Source organism: Cyprinus carpio, chromosome A2 (assembly GCF_018340385.1).
Source record: "Cyprinus carpio isolate SPL01 chromosome A2, ASM1834038v1, whole genome shotgun sequence".
Lineage (NCBI taxonomy): Eukaryota > Metazoa > Chordata > Actinopteri > Cypriniformes > Cyprinidae > Cyprinus > Cyprinus carpio.
In genome coordinates this window covers 20,817,718-20,835,683 of record NC_056573.1, presented here as the reverse complement: position 1 = coordinate 20,835,683, position 17,966 = coordinate 20,817,718, and the positions used below count along the sequence as shown (strand labels likewise).

Here is a 17,966-nt window from a genome sequence, read left to right as displayed (position 1 = left end):
CGTCCATGGCAAATACATTGACCATTATTCTGTTATTATTCAGATCAATTCACTTCAATGCATTTCACATTGAAATTGTAACTTTAACGTAGGGGCTTCCCAGAAGGACTTTCTCCTCTCTGTCTGTAACATTTTAAGCTCCAGTGTTGTAGAAGGATGTGAGGAAAATAAGTCTGTTGTTTGGTGAAGAAAGCAGGATGATATATGGGCTCTGGATTGGGTCAGAGAGCAGACTGCACAACGTCTGACAGGAAAATGTTACATTATCTACAGTCTCAAAACCCCTTTCTTCCCTCTCACTGCTTGCTGTAGATCCGATGGGAGAAGAACATTACGCTAGGGGAGCCTCCTGGATTCCTCCATTCATGGTGGTGGTAAGTCTCATGTGTTTTATTTATATTTTAAACATACTGTCTAACTATCGGTGTGCAAGCTAATACTAATAAGTGTGTATTTCAAAATGGACAAATTTTTTTTTATTGGTGCTCTGACATCTTGTCTAATCTAGGCACAGTGCAAGTTATTTTTCAGTCCTTGCTGAAAGCTCAAATGTTGCGTGAAGTTACAGAATTTACAGCTCATCTGCACATTTTTAGTAGTTCTTACTAAGGCAAGCATATCAGTCTTACTGTTATACAGAGATAGTTTGAGCAAACCTCAAATGTCTTGTCATGCGCCGCTCGTTATGGCTGGTTTAAGCAAAAATTTAGGATAAGATTAATTGCTTGTCACTGTATCGCATTGGACCTGCAGGGCTCAACAATAAGGATTCTGCTTGTCAACTTTGTAAACTTCTCAGCTAGGTACAGTTATCTAGCTTGTTGACGTATCTTTACATTAAGAGTCTGTTGCAAATTACAAATCAGATTTTTTTCAATATAAGTTAATGTCCAGAAAAGTGCTTTTGAACTTATTGCTGCCTTGGAGATTCCTGCATAATTGCAAGAACTGTATTTACACCTGCTATTGCAATAAAAAATAGCAGATGCAAAGAAAAAAATGCTTTTATGTGCCTTCAAATTATAAAACTAAATAAGATTTTTTTTAAATTATTGTAAAATAATGCATTTTTTTTTTTGTGTTGGACAGGGCAAGTTCAAATCTGGGTTACTGGCCCAACTGAGCGAATAGAAAAAAAATCAGACAGAAAAAAATTTATGTTGAACCCTGACCTGGTTAACCAATACTGTAAATGATAGTTAAACTGAAAATATCCTCACTGTTAACACAAAAGCGACTCCACCATAAAAAGCTAGTATATCTGTTACAGACCATCTTCAAGATTGTTTGTATTCCCTTTCACTGTATTGATTTATACTAATCCAGACTTAAGTTTGGCTGCGACACCAGCCGTCAAACAGTATGTTTAACCTGCTGTGGATTGACCTCTGGCAGGGGTGTATTATTGGGTCAGGCAGCCTTTACGGAGGGCACGTCTGCCCGGGCCTGGCTCTCCCACCCCACTCCTTCAGACAAAAGGCCCAGATGGTGGGGCAAAGACATGGCCCATCCCTCCTCTAAACCCCTTTCATCAACCTTTGTCTCTGCTGCTGTCCTTTGTTCCTGTTAAAGATCCCAAACACAGATTAACTCTTTGCATACCATTTCTCTTTGTGGCAAGTGTCCGAATCCCCTGCTGGCCCAATTCGGTTATATTCTTCTCCATTGATGGGGGACCAATGACAAACTGAGGGCCAGCGGGAGGCTAGGGGGTCAAGACAGCTCACCGGTCGGCAGTAGTCGTACAGGATAAAGGGGATGAGTGCAGATTTGAGGAAAGAACTTGAGTCGTTAAACCTCTCCTCCTGTGTGTTAGCACCTTGTAACTCTTTGTGGTGACACGAAGCTTCAAGAATGTGCCAAGCTCACGACTCCCCTGTAATTGCTTTTCTAATATTGCTTAAGTTCATTTGGCGAGGAGTTCCTATTTGTCATGATTTCGTTATTTGCCATAAGCGTGTGGATGTTCAAGTACCTGAGGTCAGCGGCTGCCTGAGGGTCAGGATTATCTTGTTTCTCAAATGCAAATAACATACTACTGTACTCCTAATAATAAACATGCGAAAGAGCTGTAAGGTCTATATACGTATGGATGTGGCTGTATTACCCCTGCTTTTGTCTCGTATTGTCTTCACCATTAGGATTGGCTTAATTGCCCCCAGAGAAGAGCTTAGTGTTTAAGAGAATCTATTAACATGAGAATGTAGTTCCCTCTAATTAGCATCAGAGGCACGCGTAAAGCCCGACTCATTGTAATTACGTTGTTTGACTCACAAGGAAATGCCTTGGCGTAATTCGGGCAAACTTGCAGGTGGTGTTTTGAGGTTAGACCATGTGTATGAGTCAACCGTAAATCATTACTACACTATTTATTTGGTTTGAGAAGGACCCTTTTCCCTATATAAAATTACAGTACCATTAAAAAAATTGGGGTTAATTAATCTTTTTTTTTTTTTAAGAAATTATTACTTTTATTCAGTAAAGATGCAATGTATAAAGATATACATTGATGAAAAGTGACAGTAAAGATATTTTAAAGGTAGAAAAGATTATTTTTGTACTTTTATATGAAATACTTCCAAGAAGATCATATGCATATCGTTTCATGTGACCAGGTTGCTGTGTAAAAGAATGCATCAGCTTTTAAAAGCAGTGGGGAGATTGGGCTATTTTTCCCAAATGAATGCTAAAAGGGTTTAAGCTGTAAATTGTAGAAATTTAGAGTCAAATAAACATTTACATTTTGCAGAACCGTCTTTTACCAGCAAGTGAGCCACGTTCAAATACTTCATAAAGTGAAAGTGCACATATGCATATAATTCATTTTTTTATAGAAACTTTGTAAACTGTTTTTAATGTATAGATTTAGCATAATGTACAGCATACATTAATTTGTGCAGTTATTGTTGCTACTGTAAAATCACAAAGTACTTTGGAATCTCATGTAGACAGTATAAGGCATTCAAGATTTTGGACATTTTAGTTGATTTCATTTTTTGATATAAACAGTGGCTAAATCGTAATCTGCAATTATCCTGTACAATAGAACATTTAGAAGTTTGCCATTTTGCCATTTTATAAATCACCCTAAATTGCGTAAGTCTGTGGTTACATTTCATTATCTAGCCATTTATCTGGAGTTTTAGAAGTTTCTCTCTCACTTCCTATCCCCCTCTTTCTCTCCCTCCATTTTTCCCCTCTGTCTTTCCATGTCTGTTTCTAGTTTCCTCTTCCCATTAATGTTCCCTTCCCCCACATACAAAGGGTACCTCATTTTTATCCTCTCTTTCTCTCCTTTTCCTGTGTAACTCTTTCACTTGCTGTACAAGTGCTCAGGAATGTTCTTTATCCTGGTAAATGTTTGCAGGAAAAAACACAAATAGTTTCCTGCACTGGCACGAAAGCAGTCATATAAACAGGTTTCCCAATTCAGGTCTATAATATCACCAAATAGTTTGTCTGATATAAATATATCCATTCTTGGTGAGAGCAAGAGCAGGCGCGTGTCGGGTGGCGGTGGTTAGTCTTTAGCCTTCTCGCCACTGGGGTTTTTTTTTCCTGGAGATTTTATAGGTTATCCATTAAATCGATATCTGAAGACCTGGAGCGATCTAATTTGGGCCAGTTAAACAGGTACTTAGCTTCAGTGATTCAGTAATTAAAATACCATTTGGACGCAAACCTTGTTCCCCTTCCAAACAGCCCTGCAGGACCCAAAGACTCTTAATTGAGGAAATCCCTGGCTTAATTGATCTGTAACCTGCTGTTTGTGCCAAGCAGGTGGAAGCGAAAGAGTGTGACTGGACTTCATTTTTACCATGCTGGCTTTGCTGTGATTTAACTTTCATAACGAATTATCATGCTCAGATAAAGTCAAAGCAATTTATTGACTGCTTGTAGATGTTTTGTGTGTGGCAGGATGCTTGTAGTATGTGTGTTCCAAAAGGTTTGACTTTATATATTTGTATTTAATGGACACATTCTCTCCTGTTTCCTGTTGCAGTGTATTCTGGGATTTGTACTGTGCTGCTCCAGACCGCCGTGAGACCTGCGAGCACTCCAGTGAGGCCAAGGCCTTCCATGACTATGTGAGTAACATGCAGACCTGACACTCTTTTCGCTGAGCCTCAAGTTCTTGTTCAACGGTGCTGTGTGTTGTGGGCGGGGCTTACCCTCAATCTGTTGTCCAAGTTTATTGATGTGATGGGGTTTAGTGAATGACACTATATAGATTTGCTTACCAAAGTGTCACAGGATACAAGCACTCCATAAGGTTAAGTGAGCTGAATAGAGGGTTTTCACATGAATTAGTGTGTGTTAGATGCATTATGTGTGTACATGAGTGTTTTGTTCCAGATCATGTTTCTTCCTGGTTGTCCTTTTGAAAAATGCTCACGGTATGTAATTGTGTGCATTAGAAAGACGAGTATGGGATGTTTATTTCCGTTTATTTTTCAAGGCAGTGGCTTTCATAAAGCAGCTGCGTGGCGTCTCGCGAACACAGATTTGCGGTGCTTCTTTAATTTGCACAGACAGACATGTAATCTGATTAACATGCTGAATGCTGTGCATTCACAGATGTAATATTTCAGTAATGGTGAAAGGCATAATGAAATGTCAGTTGTTGTTGCCGGGATGCCCGTGGGAAGGATAGACGGATGGCTCAGAACAGGTTGACTGTAGACGTCTGTTTACACATACTTTGTTAAAATGAAGGTCACATAAGGGTTGTTGACTCAGTGTTGCAATGCAATTTTTAATGCAAGTTATGATTGTCTTAGTCTAAAAAAAGAGAGACAAGAGTGGTCTCAAAAATAAATTAAAGGAATTTATCTGTAAGATGCGAATTGTAGCCTAGATAATATGGATAGTACGCATGAAAACAATTTAATTATGCAAATGAATACTTATTTTACACAATATTTTGTTCAAAATTCACTGAGAACGTTTTTTTTTTTGTACATTATCCATTGAAAGATCTGTTGGTCATTTCAGTTAAAGGAACAGTTCAACAAAATGGAAAATTTACTCACCTCAACCCATCCAAGATGTGGATGAGTTTGTTTCTTCTTTGGAACAGATTTGGAAAAATTTAGCATTCCATGACTTGCTCACCAATGGATCTTCTGCAGTGAATGGGTGCCGTCAGATTGAGAGTTCAAACAGCTGATAAAAACACCACAAAAATTCTCAAGTAATGCACATGACTCCAGTCCATCAGTTAACCTCTTGTTAAGCAAACAGCAAAAAAACAACCAATGATAGTTCTTTAATTTGTTGTGTGTTTGTGTTGTGTGTGCTTATAGAAGTCAGTTCTACAAAACTATGTTCTAACATCTGATGAAGAAGCTTAAGAAATCTCATGTGCACAAGCTAAGACAGAATGAGAGCGATAAAAAGAAAATGTGATTTATGGATAATGTGGATAATGAGATCAGGGTTAGTTCAGAGGGCCTGACCTCTAGTCTATCTACTGAACTTGACAAGAGCTGTTTATGGAGACGACAGCCCAGAATGGGCCTGCTTCGTGTCAGGAGTTATGTCAACATTTGGAAGGAAACAGAACCAATTTCATTCCAGCGACCAACATTGCACTGACTTGTATAAAACTAAACCAAATATTTGACTAAAATATTTCCAGAGGAAATGTATTCCCCCCTCTGGGATGTTATTTGCAGTATTTTACTAATAGCTAATCACGAACGCCTCATGCATGTCGTCGCTCATTGATCTTATATGTAATACTTGTTTAAATTACTTGATTAAATATGCACAGCCTTTCCATTAGAAGTGCAAATATTCAATTTTCCCAAACCACCAGAAAATGTTCTGTTCATGTTCTGATTTTTTTTCATTCTGTATTTCCGAACATTACCTTAATCTGCATAAAGGAATAGTCTATTTCAATTCTCATGTCATTCCAACCCTAGTGTTATTTATTTGTATACTTTTTATTTATTTATTTGAATTAGCTTTTATATTATGGTCCAGTGTTTTTTTTTTTTAATTTTTATGTTTTTTTTATTTTTTTTTCTTATTTTTTATTGATTTATAGTTTGTTAAAGTCAATTCATAGATTTTACTCTTGTCATTTTTTTCTTTTTGTATATTTCTATTTAGCATCAATTAATTTTTTTTAGTGCTTCAGATTATTTTGTTTCAGTTAGTTGCCAAGGCAGCATTTCTTAGTTCTGTTTAAATTAACAAAAATGTTTTTTATATGTTTTTATTTTATTTTATTTGTTTATTGAAAAATGTCTTTTTAATACAACAACAGTTCATAAGTGAGTATGGGGGTGTCAAAAAGGGTGCAAAAAAAAAACACCATGATGGTTATCTGTACAGATGTATACTATTCCAAGTCTTCTGAAGCAAAGGAAAAGTTTGATATGATCAACAGATCCAAATTTGTCACATTTATTCACAGATAGCTACAAATTTACATAGCTAAAATAAATAGCTTAAAATTAAGACATCAAACCTGTACCATAGGCTTCATATTTATTTTGTATGTCTGTAGAATATAGAGCACGAGTCAATGACTATTTTTGGAGGTTGATGTTACTATAAACTCGAGGTTTTCAAGTATTCCACTGAAAAAAGTATTTTGTCAGAATGTGTGTGTGTGTGTAAATGCACCCATGTGTGTTGTAGAGCTGCAGTATCATGTGTGCCGGTCTTGGCAAGGTCTTTGCGGCTACTAGAGTGTCCTTGAGTTCAGTGATTTATCATGTTCTTATTCTGATCCCTTTGCTCCCTTGTTGGGTCACAGCTTTGTAGAGGCCTGTCCTCTGTGTGTGTGTGTGTGTGTGTGTGTGTGTGTGTGTGTGTTTGTCTTCAGGCCTGCACTGCCCATACCTTCCTGGTTGCTTTTGCGCTGAAATCAAGGCAGTCAGGAATCCTCTCGGTGTAAGATAATGGAATATAACGGTCTAATCCTCTAATCCCAGGAATGGTTTAGGGCTAATCCAGGGATTTTGTGGGATTGGTATCTTGGCAATCGGGATGGAATTTTGGGACACAACACCTCTAAATGCCAGAGTCATCTGTGTGCTCTTCACTTTCTGCCGTGCTTGAGTCGTAAAGCTTCGTAATGAGCATTGATTAAAAACACTGTAGAAAGCACCTCAGATCTTGTTGATGATCCAAGAACACTGCATGTTAGTCCTGATTTTTAGATCAGGATGCAAAAATTATTATTATTATTTTTACATAATATTTATTATGTAGTATTGTTAATAAATATTTTTAAAAGGTTATTTTTCCACATTTTTAAAAAAGTTTTAAAGGGACTATAATAAAATAGCAAAAAGTATGTTGACAAAGTATGTCAAGCTGTTATGTTGTACATTGGTGAACCTGTGGTAACACTTGGCGAAACACTTTTTTTTAGTGTGTGCGAATGTTCTGTTTCTTCTTAACCTGCACAGTTTCTCTCTGTATTTCTTTTTCCATTTTATAATACATGGTTTACGACCTGTTGCCTAGTCCTTTTTATGTTTCATGTTTTTTATTTTCTCTTTAATATTGGCAGCAATATTTATTCCTCAGATTAACGTTTTTTAACATTTAAACAGATGTTGCTTCATACACATTGAGGTCCTGCTCACAACATATCCCGATCACAATCACGCTCTTTGTCCCCAGTGTAGATATTTCTGTAAGTGTCATTGTGGTAGTCTAGAATATTAGGATTCCAATTTATCATTCTGATGGTTGGCGGCTGGTATGATTTCATCAGGAAGATCACTGTAGTAAAATATGGAAATTGCATACTTTATATAGATATTGTGTGTGTATGTGTGTCTGCCTTTCTTCTTCCCCTCCCCCTCATTCCCTCTTGTTCTCTCTGGGGAAGATTGATTGGGTAATCTTGCTGTTTCCCCCATGATGCCGTTCGCTTGCTAGCTTGGGGGAAAGAGAGGCATTGCGGGCAGTATGACGACACACAGGAATAATGATAATGAAGGAACGCGCACACACATGAACGTTTGCAACGGAGGAGAATTGAGGCTATTTGTTAAGAGAATCCCTAGTTAAAGAATCTGTATTGAGAAGAACATACACATGTCCTCTAAATTATTTTCTCTCACATACTCTCACCTGTCTTTTATTATTCTATGGATATTGCAGGCAAAACAGAAGAGAGCTTTTTTTCATTATAGGAGAATTTTGTCAGCAAGTATGAAACATAAACAGCTTTCTTTTAGTTTTTTTTTTTTATTATTGTTTGCTTGAGCATGTTGGCGCACTGCCGTGAGTTAAAAGTTAAAGCCACTGGCTGTTTATGATTGCTATCCAGTGAGGCGCACAGGACTGCACTGAGCATGCTCAGTAGTTAATATTTGATCCAGACTCTCTGGAGGAGGACTGGAGTTGAGTATTAAGAAGGTAACAGAGGGTAAAAAGGAGTATTTGGAAGGGTACATATTCTTATAAACGAAGAGATTTTTTCTGTTTCTAATCCATGTCCTAACTAGTCATGATCAAGCTTTAAGGAGCTGGATTTTGGTCCAATCAGCTTAGACTGTGGGTGGGGCTAGATGATTTAAATTACCTTTTTTTTTTTTTTTGCCACAGTTGCAGCAGGGACAGAAACTCTAATTAATATGGAAGAGATGTTACGCTTGATGCTTTGTGTCAGGAATTTCTGATTCTTTGTGCATATGGTATACAGGCCCTGCAGGTCAGCACTTATTGGACGAGGCGGCACATCCGCAGATTTCTTCACCACACACACTTATGACCAGCACTGCGTCAGCTTATTACGGCCGTGTGTCATGTCCAAACAATGACAAGAATGACCCTCACACAGTTTACAAGTTCTGCTTCACTGTGTTGATCACATCCTGATGGTTGAGCCTTAAAGGTGAACTGTCTAATTTTTCCAATGTTTCCAATAAAGAATCAACATTAAATATAAAGAAAGTCTGTTCCCATTTTTTGTTTTGTTTTTTTTTGCAACACAGTCATGTCTTGTGATTTGGTACTTGGTAGTTGGTTCAGGGTGAATGGTTTTAGGATTTAGCTGTTATTTATTTTATTCTATTATTCTATTTATTTATTCTGTTTGTCTTTTAAATTTGATTTATGTTTTGTAAAATTTTCACTCTATGATTTGTAGTTTTTTTTGTCATTAACATTTATTTTAGTTTAATTTTATTTTTTTTATTTCAATGCTTTTAGATTTTCTCAGTTTTAGTTTTTTGTAAACAAATAATAATACTGAATCAGTTGCAGGTGATATTGAGGGAGGGGCATTCTTGTTCAGGAGAGCATTTGATTGGACAAATCAGTGTAGTGTAATATGAGTCATCAACATTTTTGTTCTGTTTTCATGGAAGATAAAGAATTAAAATTAACTTCAATCTGATTTTGTCAACTTTTAATTATAGGGCACAAGTGTCACAGTTGACAAGAGTTCAAACCTACAACCTTTCATGTACCATCCCAGATCTTCCACACCAGACTTCTTTTTCCTGTCTCTTTCTCCTGGTCTTTCTCGATCACTTTGAAACCCCTTTGCTCCTATGTACTCCTTCCCGTTAGCCTCTCTCGTTCTTCAGACAAATGTTCTTTCTCTCTGGTAGGGTTGGCCAGCAGTGCTGGCAGGACGCTCTTGGCGCGGCGTGCGTCTGGTGCTGTTGTAGAGTGTTGGCTGGTAGCAGCTTGAGAGGGGTGGCGCCAGTACACCAGACTCAAGTACCAGCTGGGCATCCAAACCCATCCCTGAACCAAAAGAGGCTTCCTTGGATCTCTTTTCTTTCCTTTCTGTGTTTGTGTTGGTACGAGCGCCTGTACATGTACACACTCAGACATGTTTGCATATGCTGCATGTTTATGTGTGTTTGGACACACAGCCTACGGCAGACTGGTTTCTCAAGAGGGGCGCAACATCTGTGTAAAATGCAGTCTATGCTTATTCAGATGGCACACACGTGTTTTACCTACCCCCTTTCATCTGAGAACCGCTGCGCTGCCTTGGCTAATGGCAACAAATGAGAGTATCAACACAACAGATTACTCGCTTTCCAGTTACACTGTTACATTATAGCTGTTGACACGAGTTGTGTTTGTTAGCTCTCAACGAGGCACTAATTAATGGGACACACAGTAAGAGAGGAACTGTTCATGATTGAGAGTGAGAAGCTCAGCTGGTATGGCTGTTGTTTCTGTTTTTTCTTTAATTCAGCCACATGATCGCAATCAAACCACCAGGGTTCAAATTAATGGTCACGCAATATGTGTCAGTTTCTAATGATTTTAGCAGAATGACCAGTAGGCAGTATAATGCTGATATTTTAATAATTAAAATTTGGTTGACAACTAAGATATTAATAATAATAATAAAATGTTATGTTCTTATTCAATTTAAGCAATGCTGATGTTTAATAATAATAATAATAATAATAATAATAATAATAATAATAATATAATATAAATGATAATATAAAAAAGTGCTCATTTAATTTAAGCAAATTTGATATTTCTATTATTATAATAATAATAAAAATGTAGTGTTCTGCATTGATATTTAATAATAATAATATTTTTTAAAACTTCATATTTAATTTAAGTAATGTTGTAATAATAATAATTTTAAATAGTAAAATGTAATGTTACTTTTTAAAGTTTGTAAAATGTAGTTACTTCAGCACTTTGTATTATTTATAGATTATTATAATAAAATGAATGCTACTAATAATTATTATAATAATAAATAATTTTTACAAATAATAAAAATAATTTTGAATTTAATTTAAGCAATTTTCATATATATATAATAAAAATAACTACTACAACCATTTTTTTATTAGATTTTTTATTTAACCAATTTTGTTGTATATATTATTGTTATTATATAAAAATTACTTAAGCAGTTGATTTTATTATTCAAAAAAAAAATTAATAGTTTTTATTTTTTTTTATTTAAGAAATTTAAGTGCAAATAGGGTCTAAATGTCTTTCCATCTTTGCAGTCTGGATGCTGAAATCTTGTTCATTGTAAAAGGTGTCAGTTTTGTTGCAAGATAGAGATCTTTTTTTTTTTCTATCTGAAGTTGTATAGGGTCTTATATATTATTATATATCATATATACAGTCTGGCATATAATGCAGCCAGTAACAGTAATACTGTCTGATTACCTTTGTCATTCCAGCAGCATCTCATGGTTCCCTGATGATTGTACCTGCACTGTTACGTGTGTGTGTGTAGGAGAACAAGAGCATGTGGTCCCTTCGGCCTCGCTCTGAACCAACATTTGAACTTGGTGTTGTTGACTTTAGTTTAAAGAGAACTGGAGAAGAAAAAAACAGCTTTATCAGAACCTGTCCAGACCAATTTAGCAGACAGACAATGATTTAAACATTTTTTATAAGCCTGCAGAGGTGCCTCCACTCTTTGTGACTTAAATTTTTCATTTACCAATAAAAAATCCAGACGCTAAAGGCACCATTACACCTTAAAATATTTTAAAACACACCAGGCTCAAATTGCAATAATACTCTTGTGCTGTTTGTCGATACTGGGTTGGAATAGGGCCGAAGCGTGGCGGTGGTTTATCACAGCTGTGGTACGGCTAAGTCTCAGGCGGAGACCCGCAGTAAGTCTCGCTACACACCTCATTTACATTCTATACCACACTGAAACCCCAGCACACCGCTCGCTCTTTCCTTGACCTACTGTCCTTCTTGCAGCATGAGAAAAGCGAAGAGAGTTAGAGAAATGGAAAAAAAATAAAGCAGAAAGGGAAGGAAAAAAACAAAGATCTCAGATTTTTTTTCTTGTTAAGAAAGTACCACTGCCTGCATAGTGTAACCAGGCATAATGTGATTAAAATCTCTTCTGCAACAGGACATTTTGCCAATCACCTGGTTTCCATTTTGGTGGTGTTGCACTAGGTATACCTCTGTGCAGTTTTAGTGGCCCAAAATCCCACCCTGCACAACAGATTTTTAAAGGGGACATAACACACATGTTAATCTTGAGGTCCTACAGAGTAGTATTGCATCCATCATATCTCTGAAGAGTCTGATAAGTATTTTTATCAGATTTATAAAGAAAGATACAGCTTTATGCTTCTCTCCGAAAACAGCCAAGCTCCTGGAGGCATGCCATGAATGGAGCTAAAGAGTCGTGAGCAGGTTCGTGTTGTTTAAATTATTTGCATTTATGTGCTAATTGCCACCAAAACACAGAAATTTAATTAGTGGTCGACCGATATGTGTTTTTTGACAGCTTTCGCCAATATCTTGGAAAGCAGGGTGGCCGATATAAAGCCGATATAAATTTATTTATTTTAATTAATATTCAAGAAATTTAAAATCATTTGAAAATGGATTAAAAATAAATGTGTAAAATAAACATACTTATACTTTAGATGACAAACATTTTTTCACAAATAAATAACTATTTAATAAAAATATAATTAAAAGGAAGGAAACACTGTAACCAACAGGGCACTCAGTATTCTGGGAAGTTTGTGTGAATGCACAAATAAAGTCAAATTTGTGTTTTTTCAAATAAAGCCAAGGTAACACTAATTTTAAATACAGCACACAGTAAAAATTACATGAATATGGCAGTGGGCAAATGCATAAAGTGCAGCATAATTTGAAATCACGAGTTTACGTTCGCGTGTCTTCAATGAAGCTGAACTCTCCTCCTGTCAGCATTCAATTCACACGGATCGACTGTCACGCATAGAACACGCAATCATGCATGATACACATGCACACTTCACACGATCTCACAGCTGGGTTCGACTAAGTTTGCAAGGTTTGTGAAATTAAATGTTCATTATTCATTCAAAGATTTTTTTAAATGATATAAATGCGTATTTGCAGAATGCTGACGGCAAACGAGAAAGTATTATAATGTTTGCCTTTCTATTACTAATAATATAATACTTTGTATACATTTTAATTCCTTTGTTTAACCATACTATTATTAGACAAACTTCTATCCGTATTAGACAGAACTGTTAAGGATGACAGCGAACAAGAGGGAGAATGTGAGCACTCTGTGGTCAGGCGCTGCCGCTCTCAGCGTCATCAGAATACTCGAACGTTTTGGCCAAACCGAAAAATTTATCGGCCGATGACGATATTTAAAAAATGCCAAATATCAACCGATATATCGGCCTTGGCGATATATCGGTCAACCACTAAATTTATTTCAGTTTTACTTACCTCCTGCGTTTTCGACTCTTGACCGGGATCAAACGATCTGCAAATCCAGCATTGAACTGGGCCTTGTTTATAAAACATAAGTCACTGAAATGCCCAGAACAAACAAACACAAGTGTGCAGCTCCATGGCAGCCCCGGAAAAACAAACTGCATCCAGTGTTCAATTAACGCTGGGTTCTTTGGGAAGCTGAACAAGATTATCTTTCCCTCACAACCAAAAACACACTTCTTTGGAGACATTCTTCCTGAGCAAGTCCTGTGCAGCTCTGGTTGATGTGCGTGGGCTCTTCTGGGAGAATTGCCCATACAAGGAGTTCCGCCCTTCATGACGTCATAAAGGGCCATACTCAGAAAAAACTTGCCGAAAATGATTCGAAACCGAAAGGAATGTATCTGGAAAAGAAATTTACCTGTAATACGTCCAAAGCGTTTTTTTATTGTTTATTTTGGCCATGATTAGCATGAGGATCCAACTCTTTAACAGTGTAAATAACTCAGAATTTATGAAATAACATTAGACCCCCCCCCCCCAAGTGTTTTTCAAAGACATTTCTTTTGCTTACCAAGGCTGCATTTATTTGATCAAAAATACAGTAACAACAGCAAAATTGTGAAATATTATTCCAATTTAAAATAACTGTTTTTTTATTTGATTATATTTTAAAATGTAATTTATTCCTTTGATGCAAAGCTGAATTTTCAGCAGCCATTTCTCCAATCTTCAGTGTCAAATGATCCATTCTAATTTGCTGATTTGGTGCTCAAGAAACATTTCTTGTTATTAAAAACAGTTATGCTGCTAAATATATTTGTAGAAACAGATTTTTTTCAGGGTTCTTTGATGAATAGAAAGTTAAAAAGAACATAAACTATAAATATTTTTGTACCAGTAGATGTCTTTACTGTCACTTTTGATTAGGGATGCAAATTCTGAATGCACTTGGCTGGAAACCAAAACCGATAATGCTTTTTATTAAATATTTATTAATTTATTAAATAATATAAAATCATTTTGTAAGACTTTTTAATTCAACTCAATTTAAAAAATACAAGCTAATAAAATTACCAGACTTTTATTGAAAGTAAAACAATAAAATTAGACAGAAAATATATTAATATTAAATATCAATATATTATTTTTATTTAGTTCTATGTGACAGAATCAGATTTAATTGACTTTTTTTGTTTAATTATCTAAATAATGTATAGTCCACAGAGGCGGCATTTCCAAATTGCAGAGTATGGCAGTCTTCATAGCCTAGCTTCCCGCGCCATACCCCTATTGTTCCTATAGGCGACTCTCCATTCCCCGTGACCCCGGGAACCTGTGACCTTCCCCAGACCCCCCCCCTCCCCATACACCTAATTTCTAACCCTTTTATTATTATTATTTAATATTTTATCCTAAAATAATATTCACTTTATTATTTTGTTATCATAAATACTTCCTTTGAGAACATTTACACAGCTTGGTTTATCACAAAGCCAGTTTGCTTACACTTTTTTTTATGCAGATTGTGCATCCTCTGAGTCCAGTCCACTTGAGCTCTCTGCCAATTTTAAATCGATAAAGTGAATCTGCCGTAATGTAGAACGGTACAGCACAGACAATTAGATGCATGTGATGCTCTGAGCAGATCTGCCTCGACACACTCCAGGAGGCTCAGTGGTGTGACTGTTGCACACACACTCATGGTGTTGACCCACTAATTATTTAAATCACAAGACTAAATTCTTATGGATTTTGCATTAGCACAAATTAGGTGTTTGATTGTAATTTCACTCATTCAGTCGTGCTAATAAAGGCCATTGAAGGTTACAGTGATCAGTTAAATGACCGGACACTCTCTCTGACAGGTTCAGTCATTGCGGATTGAAACAACCAGTGAAGGCATATGTCGCTGCCTGTTTGTGCACATGAAAATATTTGGAGTCAGTCAGTAGTGTGTTAATGATTTGGATATTTCCAGAGTTAAGCTGAACCAGATTTTCTTTCTTTCTTTCTTTCTTTCTTTCTTTCTTTCTTTCTTTCTTTCTTTCTTTTCTTTTCTTTTCTTTCTTTTGTTCTTATCTTTCTTTCTTTCTTTCTTTCTTTCTTTCTTTCTTTCTTTCTTTCTTTGTCTTTTTTGCTTTTTCTCCTATTTTTTATTTCAGGTTTAGATGTGATGCTTGTTTCTTTTCATTTTTCATTTTCCTTTTTCTTGTTTCCTTTACTCTTTTCTTTTTTCTTTTGTTTTTACTTTTTTCCTTTCTTACAGGTTGAGATGTGGTTCTCATGTGTTTCTTGTCATTTTCCTTTTACATTTCTTTTCTTGTTTTCTTTTTTTCCCTTCTCTTTTTTTAATTATGATTATTATATAATAATTTTTTCTTTTTCCACATTTCCCCCCTTTTTTCATTTTTTGAGCTGTGGTGTTCATGTTGGTGTAACAAGTTTGAGTGCAGCTTGCAACATTTCCTGACTCTTTTCTCCTTTTCTTTCTCCTTCATTATCCGTGAATCGGTTTAAAGTCACAAAAAGACCATAAAAAGCTTTTAAATCTGTTCAGGATCTTTAAGACAATTGGTCTAGTTCCTCATGACTTCATCAGAATTGAGACTTAGCTGAGAATAACACAGTAATGACTAGAGGATTTTAATGTTTGTAAAAGCTGCAAGATTAACATTTTATTCAACAAATATATTTATTTCTCTTTTATCCAAGTCATTACTGTTACGGAGGAATACGTTTCTGCTCTGCTCACTGATGTCTGTGAGCTTCACCCCCATGAATTAATGATGGTCTTCTTCGTGGAGACGGAGAGGAAGGAATCTGCTGATTTAGATGTGTTCTCAGCCATTCTTCAACCTCTGGAGTTGTTTTTAAAGTCGGCATGAAACGGAAGTTATCTGAGTGAAACGGCTTCTGGAATGTAGGGTGGGATTTCTTTAATGTGACCTATCGCTGTAGTGCCTCGGTTCTGGCGGTTCAAACTTGAAATCGATCTCTTCCTGCTAGTAATAGCATGAAATACACATGAATGAACATCAAAATGTATGATGTCACAACAGTGGAAAGACTTCAGTGCACCATTTTCAAGTTCGACTCTACTGACGTTAATCAAATAATTAAAATAAATCATTTATAATGAATACTTCAACACTGTGTAAAAAAAATAGAATTGTCATTTTTGATTTCATGGTGACTTTAATGTGGCCTTTTCTTGTGTCAGTAAAAGCAGATCTTGCACACACAGACAGGCTCAAATTGGCCGTGTCTGCATGTACAGCTGGCACACGTTGGGCATGGTGTCCATGGTAACGTTAATGTGCAAAATACTGCTGTTCTTATTGCTCTAGACCATCCTTTGCTCTTCACCATCTTCTGTCATCCAAGGGCATTGTTGTCTGGAATTCTTTACCTCACATGTCACATGATGACACCGTTACAGTGGAAATGTATTCCATTTTCTATTTTTGTTATCATAGTAATTCAGGGGATGGTCATGATGGTCGACTAATCAAAAAAACACGTAATTGATCAGTGAGGTCCGACCTCAACCTATGTTTTACTATAATAATTCCTTTTTGAGACCCAGGGAAGAATGAGTTGACCAACTAATCAAATGTTTTGACTTCATTGTATCATTAATTACTCAAGGATGCAGGTGTGTGTCAGAGAGGTCACAGGATCACCGCAGGGCTGATGTGATGAACAGGCTCCTAAACTGACACAAACACGCTTACACTCTGCTCTCAGTTAAGGCTAGTTTCATTCATAAGAAATTGGCCTCCTGAACTTAAAACTGAAGGATAGGTTTACATTTTGTCCAAATTATTTTTTTTTCCCCAAAAAAAGTTTGATGAAGTTTTTGAAGTCTCGGATTCAGTGTGTTTTGGTAAGCTAGGGTATAAATTTTTTTTTTTTTTTTTTTTTTTTTTTTTTCAGCATTTGTCATATTGCTGTAATTAAATGCCATACTTGTTGAACTTTGTTTTCAAACAGTAATTGTGTTTCAATGTCGATGTTGTACTTTGTACTTTCAGTCACCATATTTGACTTTGTGATTCTCAACCGATTGATCAGTCCAACACCCAACAGTCATGTAATGAGGTGAAATAATGATCAACAAAGAACTAATAAATGTTTCATTCTGAATTTTTTCCTGGTTATTTTTTCGTTCTATTTGAATTTCTTTATTACTTTATTTTCTGACATTTTTTTCAGATTTTGTTTCTTTCTTTCTGAACCCCCCCCTTCTTTCTGAATATATTTCTTTTTTTCTTTCTGAATGTCTTCCTCTGTGTTTTTTTTCATTCCTTCTGAACTTCCAAAACATTTCATTTGTCCTTTTTCATTCACTACACAGCCATACACATGCGGACAGATGTCTTGGGGCATTGCATTGTAAGTCTACTAGTTTAAAATAGACTAAAAATATTTCTCAAGAACTCTGTGTTCTCTCAATTTTACAAACTTTAACTAACTCTAATAGTTGTTTGGACAGAAGAAAGCAGACCCACATTAAAAGCAGGCACGCTGACGGTAGTTCCAAATTGTTTGCCGCTTTATTCTTGTTCTCTAGAAATCAGAGATGCTGTACCGAAGTGACCAGTCGTGACACACATGTCACTTTCGTACGTTTGCATGTTTGGTCTTCCCCAACAGCGAGTGTGTTTAAGCGAGGGCTGATCATACACACACACACACTCTTCCACCCACTATATCGGTGTGTGATGTGTTCTTCTCTCTTTATCTGGCAGCAGCGTGAAGCAGTCACCTCCTGGCATCTTCCG

At 36.2% G+C, this 17,966-nt stretch overlaps 1 protein-coding gene across 2 annotated transcripts in view; it reads left to right on the top strand.

Annotated features, from left to right (window-relative positions):
* Nucleotides 1-17,966, top strand: part of LOC109054197 (single-stranded DNA-binding protein 3-like) — a 63,620-nt gene that overhangs the window by 10,938 nt on the left and 34,716 nt on the right. For both annotated transcript variants that reach the window (XM_042777919.1, XM_042777912.1), the window contains exons 3-4: nt 313-374; nt 4,004-4,088. In XM_042777919.1, the coding sequence (XP_042633853.1) occupies nt 313-374; nt 4,004-4,088 (147 nt within the window). The remainder of the gene's footprint in view (nt 1-312; nt 375-4,003; nt 4,089-17,966) is intronic.